Source organism: Oncorhynchus nerka, linkage group LG22 (genome assembly GCF_034236695.1).
Source record: "Oncorhynchus nerka isolate Pitt River linkage group LG22, Oner_Uvic_2.0, whole genome shotgun sequence".
Taxonomy (NCBI): Eukaryota; Metazoa; Chordata; class Actinopteri; order Salmoniformes; family Salmonidae; genus Oncorhynchus; species Oncorhynchus nerka.
The window spans coordinates 78,995,527-79,018,727 of record NC_088417.1 but is presented as its reverse complement, the minus strand read 5'-3'; the positions used below and the strand labels follow the sequence as shown (position 1 = coordinate 79,018,727).

Genomic DNA, 23,201 nt, shown 5'->3' with positions numbered 1-23,201 from the left:
CTGCTGGGGCGCATGCTATGGTGACCAGCGAGCTGAGATAAGGGGGGACTTTACCGAGGAGGATATTGTAGATGACCTGGAGCCAGTGGGTTTGGCGACGAGTATGAAGCGAGAGCCAGCCAACGAGTCCGTACAGGTCGCAGTGGTGGGTAGTATATGGGGCTTTGGTGACAAAACGGATGGCACTGTGATAGACTGCATCCAATTTATTGAGTAGGGTATTGGAGGCTATTTTGTAAATGACATCGCCGAAGTCTAGGATTTGTAGGATGGTCGGTTTTATGTTTGGCAGCATGAGTGAAGGATGCTTTGTTGCGATATAGGAAGCCAATTCTAGATTTCATTTTGGATTGGAGATGTTTGATGTGAGTCTGGAAGGAGAGTTTACAGTCTAACCAGACACCTAGGTATTTGTAGTTGTCCACATATTCTAAGTCAGAGCCGTCCAGACAACAGACCCTCCGATTTGACACACTGAACTCTATCAGAGAAGAAGTTGGTGAACCAGGCGAGGCAATCATTTGAGAAACCAAGGCTGTCGAGTCTGCTGATGAGGATGTGGTGATTGACAGAGTCGAAAGGCTTGGCAAGGTCAATGAATACGGCTGCACAGTATTGTTTCTTGTCGATGGCGGTTAAGATATCGTTTAGGACCTTGAGCATGGCTGAGGTGCACCCATGACCAGCTCTGAAACCAGATTGCATAGCGGAGAAGGTATGGTGGGATTCGAAATGGTCGGTAATCTGTTTGTTGACTTGGCTTTCGAAGACCTTAGAAAGGCAGGGTAGGATAGATATAGGATAGATAGATATACAGTGGGGCAAAAAAGTATTTAGTCAGCCACCAATTGTGGCCAAAAGTTCTCCCACTTAAAAAGATGAGAGAGGCCTGTAATTTTCATCATAGGTACACTTCAACTATGATAGACAAAATGAGAAAAAAAATCCAGAAAATCACATTGTAGGACTTTTAATGAATTTATTAGCAAATTATGGTGGTAAATAACAACAACACAACACAATAACAAGCTCCTACAAAACACAGTGGGGAAATGGCTGCCTAAATATGATCCCCAATCAGAGACAATGATAAACAGCTGCCTCTGATTGGGAACTATACCAGGCCAACATAGAAATAAACAACCTAGATAGGAACACACCCCTCCCCCTTGTCACACTCCACCTAACCAAAATAGAGAATAAAAAGGCTCTCTATGGTCAGGGCGTGACAGTACCCCCACCCCCCCAACCCCCCAAAAGGTGCGGACTCCGGCCGCAAAACCTGAAAACAACCGTGGAGGTCTAGTGTCGGTGGCGGCTCCGGTGCAGGTCTTTGCCCCCCGCCCAGACCACGGGTCCGGCCATGGAGCCGGGTAGAACGCCGTGCCTGGACTGGGCACCGGCGCCGAGGAAGACTCCGGCCATGGAGCTGAGTTGGCCGCCGTGCCTGGACTGGGCAATGGCGCAGAGGAAGGCTCCGGCCTTGGAGCTGGACTGGACGCCGTACCCGGACTGGGCCCCAACACAGAGAAAGGCTCCGGCCTTGGAGCGGGACTGGCCGCCCTGCCTGGCCGCTGTGCCGTGCCTGGCCGCCGTGCCTGGACTGTGCACCGGCGCAGATGAAGGCTCCGGCCTTGGAGCAGGACTGGATGCCGTGCTTGGACTGGGCATCGGCGCAGGGGAATGCTCTGACCATGGAGCTGGAGGTTCTGGACCGTGGACCGTCGTATGAGGTTCCGGACCGTGGACCGTCGCAGGAGATTCCGGACCGTGGGCCGTCGCAGGAGGTTCCGGACCGTGGGCCGTCGCAGGAGGTTCCGGACCGTGGACCGTCGCAGGAGGTTCCGGACCGTGGACCGTCGCAGGAGGTTCCGGACCGTGGACCGTCGCAGGAGGTTCCGGACCGTGGACCGTCGCAGGAGGTTCCGGACCGTGGACCGTCGCAGGAGGTTCCGGACCGTGGACCGTCGCAGGAGGTTCGGGACTGGGGAGGAGCACTGGAGGCTTGATGCGTGGAGCCGGCACAAGTTGCACCGGACTGGTGACATGCCCTTCAGGGCGAGTGCGAGGGGCTGGCACAGGACGTACTGGGCTGTGGAGGCGCACTGGAGACCTGGTGTGTAGAGCCGGCACAAATTGTACCGGAAGAATGACACACTTCGCACGGCAAGTGCAGGGAGCTGGTACAGGACCTACTGGGCTGTGGAGGCGCACTGGAGACCTGGTGCGTAGAGCGGCCGCACATGGAACCGGAAAGATGACACTCTCCGCATGGCGAGTGCGGGAGGCTGGCACAGGACCTACTGGGCTGTGGAGGCGCACTGAAGACCTGGTGCATGGAGCCGGCACAGATTTGACCAGACTGATAGCAGGCTCCTCAGGACGAGTACGGAGAGCTGACTCAGGTGGCATCAAACTGATAACACGCTCCTTAAAGCGAATGTCGAGCATCATACACCAACACAACAACTCTCTCATTTCTCTCTCCTCCACTTTCTCCAGCAACTCACTGACTGTCTCTGACTCTCTCCGTTCACTCTCCTCCAATTTCTTCATCTTCTCCCAGACTAGCTCTGGTTCACTCCTCCGCTCCGCCGACCACCCCTTGTGCCACCTCCCTCCAAAATCAAATTTGGGCTATTTTTTGGGCTTTCTTTGTGGCCGCGAACCTCGGTGTCGTCGCTGTCCTCCCTTATCTAATTGCTTCTGCTTCCAAGGAAGGTTTTTGTGTCCTCCCATGATTTCCTCCCAAGTCCAGGATATCTTCTCCTCCTTGATCTCCTCCTAACCCCAGGATAACTTCTCCTCCTGGGCACGCTGCTTGGTCCTGGTTTGGTGGGATCTTCTATCACGATCGTCGTAAGAACATTCTGACCAAAGCGCAGCGTGATATCGGTTCCACATGTTTATTCAATGAAATGCACAATAACAATAAAGAACAAACGAAACGTGACGTTCTGGAGTGCTCACAAGCAACAACACAAAAACAAACTCCCACAAAACACAGTGGGAAAATGGCTGCCTAAATCTGATCCCCAATCAGAGACAACGATAAACAGCTGCCTCTGATTGGGAACCAAACCAGGCCAACATAGAAATAAACAACCTAGATAGGAACATCTCCCCCCCTAGTCACACCCGACCTAACCAAAATAGAGAATAAAAAGGCTCTCTATGGTCAGGATGTGACAACAACTCCACAGTGTCCCCCTCCCAGAGTGCAAATAACCTTGGCGTGACCCTGGACAACACCCTGTCGTTCTCTACAAACATCAAAGCAGTGACTAACTCCTGCAGGTTCACGCTCTACAACATCCCCCCCAAAAGGCACTTGTCTTTTCCTACTAGCACTGACTTTTCTGATAAAAACTTTGTTGAGGAAAAAGGTACTTTTACATGATTGCGATGTGTTGTTGACTCACCTAGCTATCTTAAGATGAATGCAGTAGTTGTACGTCACTGGATAAGAGTGTATTCTAAATGACTAAAATGTAATGTAAATGTACAATTATTAATGGCTCCACATTGAGGGCAATTATGAAGTTTACACCAGACTCACATTTAAAGTCTGAGAGATTGCTGACAGCTGAGACACAGTGTGGGCATTAGTCGAGATAATTACTCATTAAAGATTGAGGTGGCGTAACATTCTCACTTCTCAGTGGTGCATGCGTTGCCTGTAATTGCAGACTACAAGGATGCTAAGCGATTGGCGACCTCTACCCCAACCCACAGTCAACAGATCTAGACAGGGTCCACTCTGACAACATACAATTAACAAAGCCGAACAACAATGATTATAATGTCACCAAATAGCCATTTAACTACATAATCCTATTAAACTGCTACAGTATATACTGTACCTGTACATCTGGTATAATAGAAGCAATTATTGGTACCATGATTGTCTTCAAAAATTGTTTTTATTTACACTAATATTCACGACGAAGATTGGCATTTCCCAGTCACTATAATGGGGGACCTTGCTTTCTGGAAACAACCGCCTGTAGTTCCACGGTCGGCCTTGAACTTCATGGCTTCAATGAGAGGGGGGGAAGTCATTCTCCTGGAAGTAATATAAACTACGCATTATACACACACTTCACCATACCAGCCACCATTTAACAGCACCTGCTAAAATATTTTTAAAAGCACAGGATAGGGCTACAATAAAGATATTGCAAACATAGCTAAATGTCCTCACCCTAACCTGTGTTCCTGAAAGCCCCTGTTTGGCCAAGTTTCTATTCAACCCCTTCGTTACACAACCAAACACCCTGACCCTCCTTCAGTTACATTTCTTGCTTGGTAAATTACCGTGGCCTTCCTCTTCACTGTAATTGCTCAAAATGCTAATTGGACTGTGGAAGCAATCCCCTGAAATGCATTGGGGATTTCCACAAGTATGAAGTTAAAAATAACAAGCAAAAAAAGCTTTTAAATTCCAATTGCTACTAGACATCTGGATGGCCTTGCCCTGAATGCATTTTCATAATTAATACAAAGTCTAGAAGAAGGTGCCTTTTTTGATTGAAAGGTCCTTATGCACTCCCCTGGCTAAATACGGCATAGAAAATGTAAACTTGGCATTCACAGAAGATGACATTTGAAACAGCATGCAATATTAATTTAATTTCAAAGTAAGGGCCTAACACAATATATCTGCAAAGCCTATAGCAGAATGTGAAGGGCCAAATGCCCTTTGGAAGTGCTTTTGCTTTTGTTATGCTTCTAGCACTTCAACCCCATCACGAGGTTGCCACTTCTCTCCTCAGAGTATTTACTCTTGCCTCATCTGGCAGTCCTGCATTCTCCAAACAATAATAATGACCTTTTAAAATTAAATAGCTGTCTTTTCCCACCTGGTTGGTGTACCCCGAGATGGTTCAAACTATCTTCATCCACCTTCACATTATATCCATGGCTGTGGGAAGATCATAGAGGAGTAATAAAGGCCTAGTTCACCAATTTTGAATTGAAAATATATGTTTTATGTATTTTTTTATTATTTATGATGGGGTGCTGAAGCACCCGCAGCACCCCTACTTCCTGCAAGTATGTTTATGCCACATAATATCAGACTTGGACAAAATTGCTTTGTTAAAATTCTGTTTAAACAGTAAGGATTAGAGGGCTGAAATGACTTGAATTTAAACCGTTGCACTTCACACATGTCTTTGACCTATGTAAAGAAGACGCTGATATGAAAACAATGGGGCATATGTGGAAAGTGATGCACCAGGTAAAAGGTCTTTGTGACGCTATCCAAACACAGGGCAGGGAAAGCAGATGCTCAGGCCATTAGGAAAAGGGCATATGGTGCTGCCACTGCCTCTGTTCTTGGAAAGTGTAGCAATATGGTTGCAGTGGCTGCAGTCACTGACTGGCGTAACAGAGAGGCAGAGCAGTCTGATGGCGACTGGGCCTGTCCTTTAAGACACCATCTGCTCCACTGAACAATGCTGCTGGCAGGTTCATCTGTTGGGGGGAGAGCTGAAGATCAGACAGAAAGGTTTCAATCCCTCTGCTCTCTAAAGGCCTGATTCAACCACTTACTGTACACCTCAGAGATCTGATAGCCCAGACTGAATGATTCTGTGTTGAGAATAGACCTGTCTGTGTAGGCTGAGGCACTGGTGGCCTTCTGCTCACTGGGTGTTCAGACTTCTCAGGCCCGGCTGTTTACAGCTCTGCTGAATGAAGGCATATCATGTGTGTGCGAACTTGATTGGTCAGTGGAAGCAAAACATTTGAATGTGTTTATTTTTCATCACATTCACTGATATTTCTCATCATTGCAAAGTACGGGAAACAAAAAAGTATTTAAAACAAATTAAGTGTGTGTTAGGGTGATCATTTCTTACAGGGAAAAAAATTAACATGAAAACGTGTAACGGGTTGGACATAATGTGTTGATTTTGGATAAGGATTCAACTGTAAAATCGTGTTACTTCATGAAACATTTATTTATCCTAATTCCTCCAGCAGAAACCTTTGAGCGGTAATAACGTGTTTCTTTCCACTTGGCCGTGCCGGACAAGCGACAGATAGGCCATAATTATCCTGTTTGCTCAGAGGGCCAACGCATTTTATTATATAAATCTCCTTGGGTAAGGAAAGCGCTGAAAGGGAAGCCTTTGTGAGCATTAATGCTACTCTGTGTAATTTGTTTATTATTTGTTTTCTCTGAATTCATCTAGAATGAGAGATTGATGGATTCCCCATGAGAGAGGTAAGTGGTATCATGGACAAAAAAATGCAACTGCTGCAAATTGCCTGATGTGGGCATAAAGAGGGGTGAAGGAGGGACATAACACCACAGTGTTATGGGGAATCAAACCTTGCACGCACACAGAACTGGCAAGCTCTCTAGAACGGATCCCACACTTTCTCCAGGCCCTATGGTGGTGGCATTTCCCTCCTGATATCTGCACCATACAGAGTTGTTTTGTCAACTGTCTCTCTGCCCTACAGCCTGATTTCACTATATTCTCCTCTCTGACATACATGTATCTCTGCCCTACAGCCCTATAGTCATAGCACAGATGAAAAGGGAAGCTATCTATTATAATCATATTTTGTCATAGTCTACGAATAGGACCCAAACTTTGTCATGAGATCAGGAAAAACTCCAGGCCCCAGAAAAGACGTGTACAACTTTTGCCACAACATTTTTGAATCTGTGGTGCCAACTCTGTACTGTATCATTTATATCAGAATCTTTCCTCCTACAAGGCATTCATTCACATACCTACACACAGAGCCCACTACGTCATTTCAACGTGGATAATGAGGTAATATTTGGTTAAGACGTTATTCAATGAGATTACAACCTACAGTATATCCACCCACTCAAAAATATGTGTTATCCCTATTCTTTCAACCATCTAAAAGCAAAACCAAATTCCAATAGAAATCTGTCTTATTTGTTGTTTAGCTAGTCACCTACTGTAAATGTGATATTAATGTGCTTTCAACCATTTCAAAGCCCAGCAAAGTTCAAATGGGAAGAGAATCATTTCAAGGTCCTGGAGTGGCCTAGCCAGTCTCCAGATCTCAACCCCACAGGCAATCTTTGGAGGGAGTTGAAAGTCCGTGTTGCCCAGCAACAGCCCCAAAACATCACTGCTCTAGAGGAGATCTGCATGGAGGAATGGGCCAAAATACCAGCAACAGTGTGTGAAAACCTTGTGAACACTTACAGAAAACGTTTGACCTCTGTCATTGCCAACAAAGGGTATATAACAAAGTATTGACCAAATACTTATTTTACACCATAATTTGCAAATAAATTCATAAAAAATCCTACAATGTGATTTTCTGTTTTTTTTCTCATTTTGTCTGTCATAGTTGAAGTGTACCTATGATGAAAATTACAGGCCTCTCATCTTTTTAAGTGGGAGAACTTGCACAATTGGTGGCTGACTAAATACTTTTTTGCCACACTGTATGTTGGATTCACATCTCTATCTCACCCAAAAAGCTAAGTCATAGAAAATTACTAAATCAAATCAAACTTTAAATACATTTTGATTTGACTTAGTCCTAATCTTTAACAGTGATTTTCATTTCAGATGAAGACGTGAATCCAACATAAAATATTTTTTATTTGTAGACAAACTGGAATTAAAGCCAGACTAAGTCAGTGGCACAGATGAAAATATCAAAGCAGAAGATCCTTCAAATGTTGATATTTGTTGATCTGACAACTAAACACAATTCAATATCACTAAATAACATTATATTTGAAATCAACCAGAGCTTGAAACCCTAGTACTATTATATAGTCTATTTTTAGTTGAAATCTGGGTTGAATACAAACCATTGCTGTTGATGGAATAGGCCCAGTGTTTCAAGCTCTGGTTGATTTAAACTGTAATGGTATTTAGTTATATTGAATTGTGTTGAGGCGTAAATAGCATCATTGATGACTGATAAAGTATGGCCACATTTAATTTGCTCTGTTAAACCTTCCCTTTGGATTGACTTCAATAGCAACAGTGAATCTCTCAACAATCATTCAACAATCAATCAACGTTATATAAAGTTGAAAATCTGACATTGTTTTAAAGGTACAAATTCAACATATGTTATACAATGTTTGTCTATCATGATGACATAATCCTGTGGTTGAAATTTCACACACAAAAAAAACCAGTTACTTTTTCAAATCCAATGTATTTTCCACATAGATTCCACGTCACAATATGTTGAAAATTACATTTGAAACAACGTTGATTAAACCAGCCTGTGCCCAGTGGGTACATACATTAGCTGTATTCTAGTAACTCAACCCTAATGATTAATTTGAATAACTATAACCAATTAATCTCAGCTTCTCTGCCTCGTCATTTGAAATTATTTCTTCATTTTTTGTGGACATTCCTCAATTCAAAAAAGTGTTTCCTCAACACTAGTATGATACAACCAATTTCTGATATTTTGGCACAAATTCAAGGTATAGGGTGATTTAACTTCTTATGGCTGCAGGGGCAGTATTGAGTAGCTTGGATGAAAGGTACCCATATCAAACGGCCTGCTCCTCAGTCATAGTTGCTAATATTTGCATATTATTATTCGTTTTGGATAGAAAACACTGACGTTTCTAAAACTGTTTGAATTATGTCTGTGAGTACAACAAAACTCATATAGCAGGCAAAAACCTGAGAAATTCCACTTCCTGTTTCTTTTTTTCTGCAGGTGGCAGATTTTCAACCAAGGCATCATTGAAATTACAGCGAGATATGGATGAGTTTTCACTTCCTACGCCTTCCACTAGATGTCAGCAGTCAATAGAACGTTGTCTGATGACTCTAATGTGAAGGGGGGGTCGATTGACACAGGAAATAGTCACCACAGCCATGAGTGGACCATGCTTTCACCAGGCGCGTTCACAGGGGAAGGACTTGCGTTCCACCGCTCATATGAAATAATTCTAAATCTTCGGTTGGAACGTTAAGATATATGTAAACAACATTCTAAAGATTGATTCAGTACATCGTTTGACATGCTTCTACTGACTGTTACGGAACATTTCGTCACGTTATAGTGGATGCGCTTTGTGACTTTGGAATTGTTTACCAAACTCGCTAATCTAAGTAGCTAATTGGACATAAATAATGGACATTTTTGAACAAATCAAGCATTTATTGTGGACCTGGGGTTTCTAGGACTGCATTCTGATGAAGTTCATCAAAGGTAAGGAAACATTTATCATGTATTTTCTGGTTTCTGTTGACTCCAACATGGAGGCTAATTTGGCTACTGTTCTGAGCGCTGTTCTGAACACAGAAAAATGAAATCTGACACAGTGGTTGCATTAAGGAGATGTGGCTATGCAAAATCACTTGATGTTTTTGGAACTAGTGAATCTAACCAATGTAAAACTCAGGTTTTTGATATAAATATTAACTTTATCAAACAAAACATGCATGTATTGTGTAACATGAAGTCCTATGAGTGTCATCTGATGAAGATAATTCAAGTTTAGGGATTAATTTGATCTTTATTCATGCTTTTTGGGAATGCTATATTTTTCTGGAAAATACCTGTGCTTATTGTGGTTTGGTGGAGACCTAACAGAATCGTTTGTAGTGCTTTCGCTGAAAAGCCTATTTGAAATCGGACTCTTTGTTGGGATTAACAACGAGAATAGCTTTAAAATGATATAAAACACATGTATGTTTTAGGAATTGTAATTATGAGATTTCTGTGGTTTGAATTTGGCGCCCTCTATTTTCACTGGTAGTTGTTATATCGATCCCGATATCGGGATTGCAGCCATAACAAGTTTTAACTGCGGTACTTCAAATATGTTTTGAGTTATCCCAATGGCAAATATATCATATATAACAGCCTCAAATATTTGCTATAATGTATCATTATTCCTTTTTACTCCGCTTTTTTACCTACTATGTTTAATCCCTCAGGAGATTAAGAAACAAGTGCAAATATTGTACCTGGTGCAAACACTTAGTAAATCGGTCACCTAGTGTCCGAGGGCTGAGCCTGTGGGAATCCCATACATTTTAAACTCAGGTCAGAGTTTTTCCCTGTGGTATTACTCTGACCCTCCAGGAAAGACAAAACTCTGACAATGTATCATTACACTCATTTTATAGAGTGTAATGGTACATTCAGAGCATACTACTGTATATAGGGTTAACTCTGAGATAACCCCTCCACCACTACTATATCTGTTGAGCTGTATTCATCAGAGCTCCTTTACCAATGCTCTTTCTACCTCACATTGATGCCGGAAGGCTACAGCTGATTCTGACTTCTCCACTGCCTCCTCGACACTCATCAATGGATATATTGAGTGTTCTAATGATGTCAGAGTGAACTCAACACCTCAAGCTCAACACCTCAACGTGTCGTCAGAATCTCAATGGTTGTGGATGAGGTGAGTTTCTCTCTTACTATGTAAAGCACTTTGAGTACCTCAGTTGGTAAAAATCCAATCCATTCCACAGTCAGTGGATAAAGGACCGTGTTATGTTTTGGTTGGGAACTTGGATGCAAAAACATAATTGTTTTTCATGCTGTTTCTTGTGGAGGCTGCTTGCTGATTGCTTTTGTTTTGACGTCAGCCCAACTGGATAAATTCACCCCCTCTGTCAGAACCTCACATTAGCTGAATGTGTTTAACTGTGCTTTGTACTGTATAATGAGCTTGATAAGCAAAGTCTTGTCCATGGCCTCATTCCCATAAAATTAGAGCAGGGAAGCTGGCAGCTAGCCAGACACTTGAGCACTGGCCTATCTTGGACTGCCATCTAGTGGCCAGAATAACCTTGCCAGCTCCTATCGCTTACCCTAAAAGAAGAAGATTGGAGAGCTAGCTACTCATCTATTGTGCACTGCATTCACAGTAATGATCTGATGCAGGAGTCTATTGATATGCCAATGAGATGATGTTCAACAAAATGTTTAAGCAACTTATTATTCAAAATGTGTGTGTGTGCGCTCATGTATGTGTGTGTGTGTCTCCATGTCGAAGATCCAGGCCTTCAAATGTCTTACTTAAATATCACAAAGCCTGCCAATTAAATAAAGTGGTGAACATGCTTCTTGACTAGGTGGCTCTGAAAATGTCAGAATCCAATTGCTTTGGGGGATGAGCGAGATGAGGGAAAAGGTCATGTGGGTTGGAGTAGAAAGCAGTTATGTACTATCTGGGTGGACCAACTATACACCACTGTGTGAGTTAATAGCCCCATTTAAACCTGGTTCTGACATACGTCCTTTGTCTTGATCTTGTCCACATTCTGATTGAGCCCACATTTTTAGACAGGTTTAGATGATTACAGGTCTAGTTGTTTAAAAGACGCATTGAGATCTGATAGTTGTTTAAAAGACACAGTGAGATCTGATTATGGTCAGATCTTCCTGACCACCTCTGGAGGTAGTCAGGACAAAGGACATATGTTAGCACCTGGTGTAAACGAGGCTACTGACACTTCCCATGCAGAAATGGAGATACACCATTAACCATAAATGACAGAAAGCACTTACTTTACAAGTTTCTCAACATGATCCTAAAATATAAAACGACTTTTAGTGATACTTTGAAACCACTGCCTTGACTCATGTGTTTCATCATTGGTACTCAACCACACTACAACATAGCACAGTACAGCATATCTGTGGATCCATTGAATCTGTCTGGGTGGACTTACAGGAGAGTCCCAGAGAGTATGTATCCCACAAGGCAGTGGGGCTCTTCGTGGTGCTGTGCAATTCTCCCTGACATTTCCCCCTCTGTTTGTTCTGTCATCACTCCTGGTGTGAGGGGTCCTCTCGCTGACCTGGGTGCCTGAGGCCCTCACTGAAATGTCACTCTCCCTGGGTTCCAACCAAGCGTGAGACAGAGTCAGGACATCAGCACAGGCCTGGAGAGAGGACCAGGTTTCAGGTCAGCGCCTAATAGAGTGCTGTACTGTCGATTATCTAACCCAGTCCTGCCTGGCAAACTGGCACAACTATCAGCTGGTCCTTGACAATGACTTTAATGAACATCAATATCCCACTCCTTAAGTGGCCAAGAAATATGATTCCTGTTCCGTGCTGTTTAACCAAATTTAGTTAGATCGAAAAAGCCCTTTAGGTGATTCCATTATAAAATAACATTTCAATCAAGTTAGCCCGCCTCAACAGCTTCAACTACAGCCTCCAAACCTCTTTAGGAAATAATTGGATGGCCTTTTTCATCATCTAGATATCAGCAAGATATTCTATCTAACTTTGGCACAAGGAACATCTATAATACAACTTTTGTGACGATAACCAGATCAATCCTGTAACTGTTTATATACTGTATCTCTTTTGGGGCATGAATATTTCTGTAATTTCATACTCTACAGATAGCCATCAAATACTAACACATATCAATGAGTTAGATTCAACTTTGTCCTGAAAATGTACTATTTGAATCCTGTTCATTACACAACAGAGTTATCAGAGGATTTGATAATTGAAAATAAAGTGGTCGGTGTGACTCAAGTTGAATGTGTCATTTTGAAAATATCTTTGGTGACCTTGCCTGCCAAATTGTTCTGAATTAACACAACATGTATCTATGATGACAACAGTTTACTGATGTAATGTCAGTTTATTGCTACATGAAAGAAGCAATTACATCAACAATATACTGTAGTTGAACATAACAATGACAAACCCTTGTCAAATTTAGGAATACAAATGTAGGAACTGTGAACGCCTCAACTTCAGAGTTAAAATATGTTTAGCTGTCACTTTGAATCATAGTTAAAAAGAAAGCAGAAATAATTGTTTTTCTAAAGGAAATAACAACTGGCAGAAAGCTTAAGAAATATGATTAATCAAAATTTTGCTAAAGAACAAAAACAAAATGGAATCTAACAATTTAGATAGGTGAAAAAAACAATAGCTAGAGTCGTTGCTTTTCTCTCAGTCTTATTTGCCTGTACAGTTTTAAAAATATTGGTGACAGTGTCCTTTGAAAATGATTTTCTGGCCTGTGATATGGCCATCTCAAATATTTTCAAATAAAGTGTTATAATAATAGAGCACGGGAGAACACGCGGCCTTTTACCATCATGGCCTTTCTCTTGCATTTCAAAGATCATGGTACTTTATTATATTTTACCTGGTATATTGCGCTATATTCTACTACATTCCTTTCACATTTCCATAAACTTCAAAGTGTTTCCTTTCAAATGGTACCAATAATATACATATCTATATTTCAGGGCCTGAGCTACAGGCAGTTAGATTTGTCATTTTAGGTCATTTTAGGTGAAAACTGGGAAAAAAGGGGCTAATCCTTAAGAGGTGTTACCCATAATTGCACATTCTTACATTAACCCTCAACTTCTTACACGATACACCATTAACTTAGACCTGAACATAATCTGATATTATGGAGTAATTTAACTACACTTTCTAAACAACATATAAAATGATTCATGAAGTTCTCATTGCACTTTACTTTTACATAACATGGAACTACAATCAATTAATAACACGCTTATGCATTCTGCAATGAATCAGTCATTCCAATCCTTCCAAATCAAACTGTATCAACAACACATGTACCTATAATCACAGCTGTTAACTGAACCTATCTCAGAATGAAATTCTATGTCAGTGTATTGTTACATGAAATAAGTCATCTATATTTGTCAAATTTAGGAATAAAAATGCAGGAACTATGACCGCCTTAACTTCAGAGTTAAAATATGTTTAGCTGTCACTTTGAACCATGGATAAAATAAAGCATAAATAATTGGATTAATTAAGGAATTAACACATGGCAGAAAGCTTAAGGAAACTGATGATTGGTGAGAAAAAAACTGGATAAAAATAATTGGAATCCAACAAGATGAGATAGGTGAAAACTACAATAGATAGAGTTTTTGTTGCTTTTCTCTCAGACTTATTTGACTGTACAGTTTTAACACCAGACTTGGTGGCAGGCTCTTTTATAAATACCTTTCTGGCCTGTGATCTGGCGACAACAAATATTTTCAAATAAAGTGTTATAATAATTGAGCACGGGATAACACTTGAAAATAGAATGTCAATGATGCTCCTCCAGATAAATCCTACAACAACAAAACATTCTTCCAAACACTGTCGGGGTACCTTCATATTAACATAGTTATTTAAAATAACAGCATTGTATATGATACAACAACACCAGGTAATTGATATACAACCAATTATTCTTGTTATTGTTATTTTTGAGTGGTACTTCAAGGGATCACACACAGCAACATAGCGGTCAATAGATATCAAGATCAAATTGCCTATAGATAAAGAGAGACATAAATAATTGATATATAGAGAAATCACACAGAAATATTTCCCATAGAACCAGCATGATTCAATTACTGTTACAGCCACTACTGGTATCACAATCAGTCCCACCAGGAAATCAGCCACCGCCAGAGAAAGGATGAGCAGGTTGGTTGGAGTGTGGAGCTTCTTGAAGTGAGAGACGGAGATGATCACCAGTACGTTCAAAAATACTGTAACCGCTGAAATCAATGAGATGAAGATGTACAGTGTTATGTAAATAGATGTCGATAGCAAAGCCTTTCTGCAAGAAGAGTTTTGGTCTGGAAAACAGTATTGAGCATCTTCGTGTTCCTCCATCTGTAATGGGTAAAAATGGGCGAGTTCCTGCTTGGTCCTGTGTGTGACACTGTCAGGTCAACTTTCTGACAAACTCTGAGCTCTGTCTCTCTATTTATCCCAGAGTGACTGACAGACACTCCCCTCCTCAGAGTCTCTCTGCGCACACACCACGAAAACATAAACACGTGAGCACACTAATGCTCGAACGGTCTGATTAGCAAATTTGTGAATCCGTGATGTGATGCATGACAGGAGTGGATGTTGCTGTGTCCACACAGCCTGTCCTTCAGCCTTACTGATTAGTTAAGATTAAATAGTTTAATAGCCACATGTACAGTGTACAGTGAAATTATTGAGCTCCGAGCTCCAACAATGCAGGACAAAGTTAAGTAAAACAATGTAAATGATAAAAAATTACATTTGATATGGTTTAACTGTACTTATGAACAACTGTAGCGATGATACATGTCCCCTGGGATGGGGGCATGGTAAAATGTATGTTGATGGCGGGGGGAATAGCAGAGGGTGTGGAGGAAGACTGGGGTTGGGGGAATGGTAAATGTCCATGGAGAAGCAGCAGAGGGGGTGGGGAGGAAGACTGGGGAGCAGTGGGGAGAGACAGAGGGAGAAGGTAGCTGATGAGTGACCTCTATTCAGCAGCCTGATGGTCTGTATTTAGAAGATTTTTGCCAGTCTTACAGTTTTTGCATGGTACTCCTATACTGCCAGTGTCTGATTGATGGAAACAGGGAGAACAGGTCATGGCTCGGGTGGCTGGAGTCCCTGGTGATCTTCTTTGGCTTCCTGCGACACCTGGTGTTGTAGGTGTCTTGGGTGGAAGGCAGTGTGCACCCAATTGCGCATTTGGCTGAGCGTACCATTGTCTGTATCGCCTGTAGTGCACTTGCTGAAGAAGACACCACAGCAATTCTTCAACCTCAGGATTCTGAAGAAATTTGGCCTGTTCCCGAGGGCCCTCACAGTTTTCTACAGGAGCACCAACGACGGAATACTGCATCACTGTCACGCCTTGGTCATTGTATTTTGTGTTTTGTTATATGTTGGGCAGGCCAGGGTGTGACATGGGTTTTTGTTGTTGTATTTCGTATTGGGGGTTTTGTATTATTGGGATTGCGGTTGAGTAGGGGTGTTGTTAGGCTGGGCTGCCTGAGGCGGTTCTCAATTAAGAGTCAGGTGCTTCTCGTTGTCTCGGATTGGGAACCGTATTTAGGTAGCCTGAGTTCGAGTTGTATTTCGTGGGTGATTGTCCCTGTCTCTGTGTAGTGTTCACCAGATAGGCTGTAATTAGAATTCACGTTCCGTTTGTTGTTTTGTATTCATTCAGTTATTTCATGTATCGCTATATTCTTTCATTAAAGTCATGGTCCGACTCTCTTTCTACAAACGAAGAACGCCGTCACAGAATCACCCACCACAAACGGACCGAGTGGCGTGGTTACAGGCAGCGACAGCTTGAACAGCGAAGGGAGGACGTTATGGATAGCAGAGGCATGGATTATACGACGTGGGAAGAAATCGACAGGTGGGCGGCCGATCCAGAGAGAGTGCAGGAGCCCGCCTGGGATTCGCTGCAGCAATGCGAAGAGGGCTATAGACGAATGGAGTCGAAAAGGAGAACACGGCGGTGCAGAGCGAAACCCAAAAGTCACCCCAAAAAATGTATTGGGGGGGGCTCAGGGAGAGTATGGCTGAGTCAGGAGATAGACCTGAGCCAACTCTCCTTGTTTATCGTGAGGAGCCAAGGAGGAGACCAGAGCCAGTGTTAGAGGTGAGCGAAGCAGAGACTGTGAAGGAGTTAATGGGGAAAGTGGAGTGGGAAGTAATGAGGGAGTTGCTAGCTTGGTGCTATAGATACAATATTCGTCCGACGGATCGTGTCGGAGATTTGATAGCACCTGAGTTAGCGCTCTATACTCAACCTGAGGTGCGTGTTAGTCGGCTGGTGAAGTTGGTGCCAGCCTCACGCACCAGGCCTCCTGTGCACATCCCTAGCCTTGCACGTCCTGTGCCCACACTGCTCTCAAGATCTCCTGTACGCCTTCACGGTCTAGCCCATCCTGTGCCACCTCCACACTCCAGTCCTCCGGTAGCAGCTCCCCGCACCAGGCTTCCTGTGCGTGTCCTCGATCCAATACCACCAGTTCCAGCACCACGCACCAGGCCTTCAGTGCGCCTCGCCTGTTCAACACAGCCAGAGCCTTCCTTCCCTCCTACACTGTTGGAGTCTCCCGCCTGTTCAGCGCAGCCAGAGCCTGTATCTTCTCCTGCGCTGCCGGAGCCTCCTGCCTGTTCGGAGCAGCCTGAGCTGTCAGTCTGCAGAGAGCTGTCAGTCTGCCAAGTGCTGTCAGTCTGCATGAAGCAGCCAGAGCTGTCAGTCTGCATGAAGCAGCCAGAGCTGTCAGTCTGCATGAAGCAGCCAGAGCTGTCAGTCTGCATGAAGCAGCCAGAGATGTCAGTCTGCCCAGCGCCGCCAGTGCTCCCAGTCTGCCCAGCGCCACCAGTGCTCCCAGTCTGCCCAGCGCCGCCAGTGCTCCCAGTCTGCCTAGCGTCGCCAGTCTGCCCAGCGTCGCCAGTCTGCCCAGCGTCGCCAGTCTGCCCAGCGCCGCCAGTCTGCCAGGATCTGCCAGACAACCAGTCTCTTCCAGATCTGCCAGACAACCAGAATCTTCCAGATCTGCTTGTCAACCGGAATCTTCCAGTTCCGCCAGCCAGTCAGGATTTACCGGAGCCGACTACCTGCCTGAGCTTCATCTCAGTACTGAGCTTCCTCTCAGTACTGGACTTCCTCTCAGTACTGGGCTGCCCCTGTCCCGAGCTGCCCCTCTGTCCCGAGCTGCCCCTCTGTCCCGAGATGCCCCTCTGTCCCGAGATGCCCCTCTGTCCCGAGATGCCCCTCTGTCCCGAGATGCCCCTCAGTTATGTGGGGATCTGGGGGAGGACTATTAGGCCATGGTCGGCGGAGAAGGTGGATTATCCCAGGACGCGAAGGGGAGGAACAAGGACATTAATGGAGTGGGGTCCACGTCCCAAGCCGGAACCGCCACCATGGACAGACGCCCACCCGGACCCTCCCTATGCTTTTGAGAGTCCGCACCTTAGGGGGGGGGGGGGGTTCTGTCACGCCTTGGTCATTGATATTTTGTGTTTTGTTATATGTTGGGCAGGCCAGGGTGTGACATGGGTTTATGTTGTTGTATTTCGTATTGGGGGTTTTGTATTATTGGGATTGCGGTTGAGTAGGGGTGTTGTTAGGCTGGGCTGCCTGAGGCGGTTCTCAATTAAGAATCAGGTGCTTCTCGTTGTCTCGGATTGGGAACCGTATTTAGGTAGCCTGAGTTCGCGTTGTATTTCGTGGGTGATTGTCCCTGTCTCTGTGTAGTGTTCACCAGATAGGCTGTAATTAGAATTCACGTTCCGTTTGTTGTTTTGTATTCATTCAGTTATTTCATGTATCACTATATTCTTTCATTAAAGTCATGAGTAACCTACACGCTGCATTTCGGTCCGACTCTCTTTCTACAAATGAAGAACGCCGTTACAATCACAGCCTGGTACGGCTGTCTATGTGGTTTGAATATTTTCAGAATATACTGTATGCACAAATTAGGGGCAAGAACAGCTCAAATAATCAAAGAGAAATTACAGTCCATCATTAATTTAAGACATGAAGGTCAAATAAAATGTCAAGAACTTTTAAAGTTTCTTCAAGTGCAGTCACAAAAACCATCAAGTGCTATGATGGAACTGGCTCTCATGAGGACCGCCACAGGAAAGGAAGACCCAGATTTACCTCTGCTGCAAAGAATACGTTCGTTAAAGTTACCAGCCTCAGAAATTGCAGCCCCAATAAATTCTTCACAGAGTTCAAGTAACAGACACATCTCAAATTCAACTGTTCAGAAGAGACTCCATGAATCAAGCCTTCATGGTCGAATTTCTGCAAAGAAAGTACTGCTGAAGGACAACAATAATAAGGAGAGACTTGCTTGGGCCAAGAAACACGAGCAATGGACATTATACCAGTGGAAATCTGTTCTATGGTCTGATGAGCCAAATTTGAGGTATTTGGTTCCAACCACCATGTCTTTGTGAGACGCATAGTAGGAGAACGGATGATCCCCACATGTGTAGTTCCCACCGGGAAGCATGGAGGAGGAAGTGTGGTGGTGTTCAAGGCACAGCATTCTGCAGTAATACACCATCCCATCTGGTTTGCGCTTGGGACTATAATTTGCTCTTCAACAGGACAATGACCCAACACACCTCCAGGCTGTGTAAGGGCTATTTTACCAAGAAGGAGATTAATGGAGTGCTGCATCAGATTACCTTGCCACAATCACCCGACCTCAACCCAATTGAGATGGTTTAGGATAGGTTGGGCCGCAGAGTGAAGGAAAAGCAGCCACCAAGTGCTCAGCATATGTGGGAACTCCTTCAATACTGTTGGAAGAGCATTCCAGGTGAAGCTGGTTGAGAGAATGCCAAGAGTGTGCAAAGCTTTCACCAAGGCAAAGGGTGGCTACTTTGAAGAATCTCAAATGTTAAATATATTTTGATTTAACCCTTTTTTTGGTTACTACATGATTCCATATATGTTATTTCATAGTTGTGATGTTTTCACTATTATTCTACAATGTAGAAAATAGTACAAATAAAGAAAAACCCTGGAATGAGTAGGTGTGTCCAAACTTTTGCCTGGTACTGTATATTGTCACGCCTTGGAGCTTATGGTTACACCCACCACTCCTCCCGTTGACGGAAATAGAACGTGTCTACTGTTTATGTCCAGCATGTGTCTGGCCCATTTGCTTTGATGAAAGCGAGAGTATTGCGCTAGAGTGGAAACTAACTCTGTGTTTTTGGACACCTCCCTGCAAGTGGAGGCCCCGGCATCTGGGAAACTAAGTAAAACACCATCCTGTGTAGATAACCAAGGTGACTTATGGGAGGTTAGAAATGACCGACAAAGCAATCTTGGTATCAGCTATATAAAAAATGTGCATTGTCTGTAAAGGCTGCTCATCTCAACAGTCAAGACTCTCTCAATACTGAATTTCCACAACAGATGTGTCACCGCTTTTCCCTGCTCACAAGAGCACAAGGAAGAGAGGCATGCTCAAGAATGACCTGTTGGTCTAAAACTGACGCTATGTGATTGGATACTTAGAGCTTGTGATTCTCCGATAAGTGTAACATCTCACTCATATTCACATAGAAGCGGGGCTGCGCAAGTAACCCAAAGTTTTAGGTCGACTTCTGAATGAAAGATACACTGAACAGTGTTACTTGAGATTCCATGCATTTTAGAGGCTTTCATCTCACCTTGCATCTCAGTCATCAATTATGCTTGTAATTCCTTCTTCTGTTTAAGCTAGAGGTATCTGTAAAAATTGGAAAGTCAAAGTTTACTTGGCTCATCGAGCTCTACCAACTCCTTGTGTTGGGCTGGGCACCTGCAGGCTGACCTCGGTCGTCAGTTGGTGTTCCCTCCAACACATTGGTGTGGCTGGCTTCTGGGTTAAGCAGGCGGGTGTTAAAACCTGTTAAGGCTGTTGCGAATTTTCGCAGCTTTTTGTTAAAAATCGCGCAACATTTCAGCGCCCTGCTACTCATGCCAGGACTATAGTATATGCATATGATTAGTATGTGTGGATAGAAAACACTCAGACGTTTCTAAAACTGGTTAAATCATGGCTGTGACTATAACAGAATGTGCGTTTTATCGAAAAGTGCAGGAAAATCTGATCACTGAAAATGGAAAAAGATATCCATGCGCCCCTTCAACCATTTGTTAAAGCTGACCCAGATCAAATGAGGCCGAGGTTGCAATACCTACAGCTTCCACACGATGTCTAGAGTCTTGTCATTTGCCTCGACTTTGTTCGTTGGTCAAACCGAAACAAGGGACCCGCTTTCCTCCGGTCTCCGACAGGATGTTTTGGTTGAGCAATATCCGGTCATGATTTCAAGACGTGAAGCTAAAGAATATACATCGCCCCGTGATCATTTTGATAGAGTATTAACGTTTACTAATACCTAAAGTTGCATTACAAAAGTATTTCGAAGTGTTTTGTGAAAGTTTATCGTCGACTTCTTTAATTTAAAAAAATACGTTAAAAAACGCTCATATTTTTGTTGATCACACACTATTCATAGATCGATATCTAGGCTATATATGGACCGATTTAATCGAAAAAAGACCCAAAATTATGTTTATGGGACATCTAGGAGTGCCAAGAAAGAAGCTCGTCAAAGGTAATGAATGTTTTATATTTTATTTCTGCGTTTTGGGTAGGTTCGGCTATCGCAAAATCTGTCGTTAGGTGAAGTTGCAGTATTTTTGGGGATACATGCTATCAGATAATAGCTTCTCATGCTTTCGCCGAAAAGCATTTTACAAATCTGACTTGGTGGATAGATTCACAACGAGTGTAGCTTTAATTCACTACCTTGAATGTGTATTTTAATGAAAGTTTAGTGGCAGTTTGAGTTTTATCAAAAACTATAGGTGGCGCTCTGAAACTCCGCTGAGTGATGTTCCGGCCAGGGGACTGTATTCTGCTACATCCTGAAGCGCGGGTTAGGAGGATGCATGACTTGACATGCACCCCCCGAGCCTGTTGGGGAGTTGCAGCGATGAGACAAGATTGAAATTGGGGAGAAAAGGGGGGTAAAATAAATACAATTAAAATAAGCACATTGTGTGCAGAATTCATTAATCTGTGGCTACATTGAAAAAAGAAAACACTGGTACTGTATATGTATAGGAAGTAGAGGCAATCTCGTCTTAGGAAAACCCTGGAATGAGTAGGTGTGTCCAAAATTTTGACTAATACTGACTGCAAGATATGTCATCAAATTGAGGAGTGGGTTTTTCTTTATTTTCTATGACACTGGATGTTTGTAAGGTCAGAATGGAAGTGCAATTATGTTGTGGCAATGGCTGCAAATGCAATGTTCCTCATTTCATGCCATTAAAGAGAGTGATTATAGGTTGTTAGTACATTATTAGTTTAAGCTATTACACCATTGATACTTTTTGAACCACTTTATAATGTAATAATCAACTAATAATGTAATGGTTATTATTTCATTATTTAAAAACGTTATTTTGTTATGCATGAAGCATATTTTTAATCCTACAGATCTGTCCACGCCTTAAAGCCAAGGTAGGTGATTTAGTTCCACCTGCAGTTATGAAATGTTTGCTCAGGAGTATCATTCATTGGCTGACTCCTCCAACTGACCTGAATGGACTTCTATGAATCTTCTTTAACCCTTATCAAGTCCCACCCAGTTGACTACTTAAAAATGGTGAACGTCCTGAATGGTGCTACCGATGCTAAAACATGCTTTGGGCCAAGATGGCCCTCTATCCACCTTGATAATCAGCTCAGACACCTGAGTTCCAGAAAACAGAGGGGGCAACAAGCTAGCGGTCATAGGATACAAAATTAACAGTGAATGATAACAGCCAACCCTCCCATAAAATACCACACTGAAGTTCTCCAGACTTTCCATAATAGAATTAACCAAACAAGATTTGGAAAGATGGCCCTGCGAGACTACAGGAGTCACCATGAACATGTCAATCTGTCATAGAATATGTGCAAAGGGAAATTGAAAGTCAGGTAGTTGATAAGATGGAATAACGTTATGGTGTGTGCTCTTATGGCATGCCATAAGAACATTCCATAGACTTGTAAAATTGTCTATTTGAACTAAATTATGAAATAATTACTGAAGTTGAGGGAGACAGTTACATCATAGAAACAAATGTGATTTTACAGACATCATCCTGTGATATTCTGACCCAATCATAATTTTCTGGTTTGTTGTTGTTCTCTCAGATTCCAGAGGGTCCTGTAAGACTCTGAAATAATAACACATAGCGCTCAACCAATTAAATGTGTCAAGCACACACGCACGCACACACACACACAATTTCACCCCTGTAGACCTCATGAATCCCAAAGAGCATATTACACCAACAACCTTTGCTCTGTGACTGATGTCACTATGACCATAGCATCTCTAATGGGTAGGTGAACAACTCCTTAATGATGTTCGCTTGACTTTAAGTTTCTCACACCAGAGGATAATGGTATAAGTAGTATGGAAGGCTCTGGCATAATGATGTCCAAAACTCACAGGAATTATTCCAATTAAAGGTGTTGGAGACAAACTCAAATGCTATACTCCGAGGCATAAACATTCAGAGTTAACCTGACAATTAACCCCAGTGCACCTTTGTAGTTTCATTTGTGGGCATGCACAAGAGTACAACTTTCATTAGGACACTCTCAGTCTGGCTCAGTACAACCCTTACCCCTGAAAAAAAGTCTGCACAGGTCAAACATCCCACCTCTGAATCATGCCTCTGTCACAGCTGGGATCTGAACCATGGTCTGAACCTTGGTCTCCTGCATGGAAAATGAACATCTTAGCCATTAGGCATAGAGGAAATTTCCACTGATTTTGAAACCACATGCAGGGATACCTCATCACCATCACCAGAGGGTGAGTCTGACTCAACTCTGCTTAACCTCCCCCTTATA

The 23,201-nt window shown here is 43.1% G+C and overlaps 1 protein-coding gene across 1 annotated transcript; it reads right to left on the bottom strand.

Moving 5' to 3' along the window:
• Nucleotides 1–13,690: 13,690 nt before the first annotated feature.
• LOC115104718 (trace amine-associated receptor 13c-like) lies at nt 13,691–14,689 on the bottom strand. Its single transcript, XM_029626072.2, has one exon. The coding sequence runs from the start codon at nt 14,638–14,640 to the stop codon at nt 13,786–13,788; it is 855 nt and encodes a 284-aa protein (XP_029481932.2). The 5' UTR covers nt 14,641–14,689; the 3' UTR covers nt 13,691–13,785.
• Between the last annotated feature and the right edge of the window lie 8,512 nt (nt 14,690–23,201).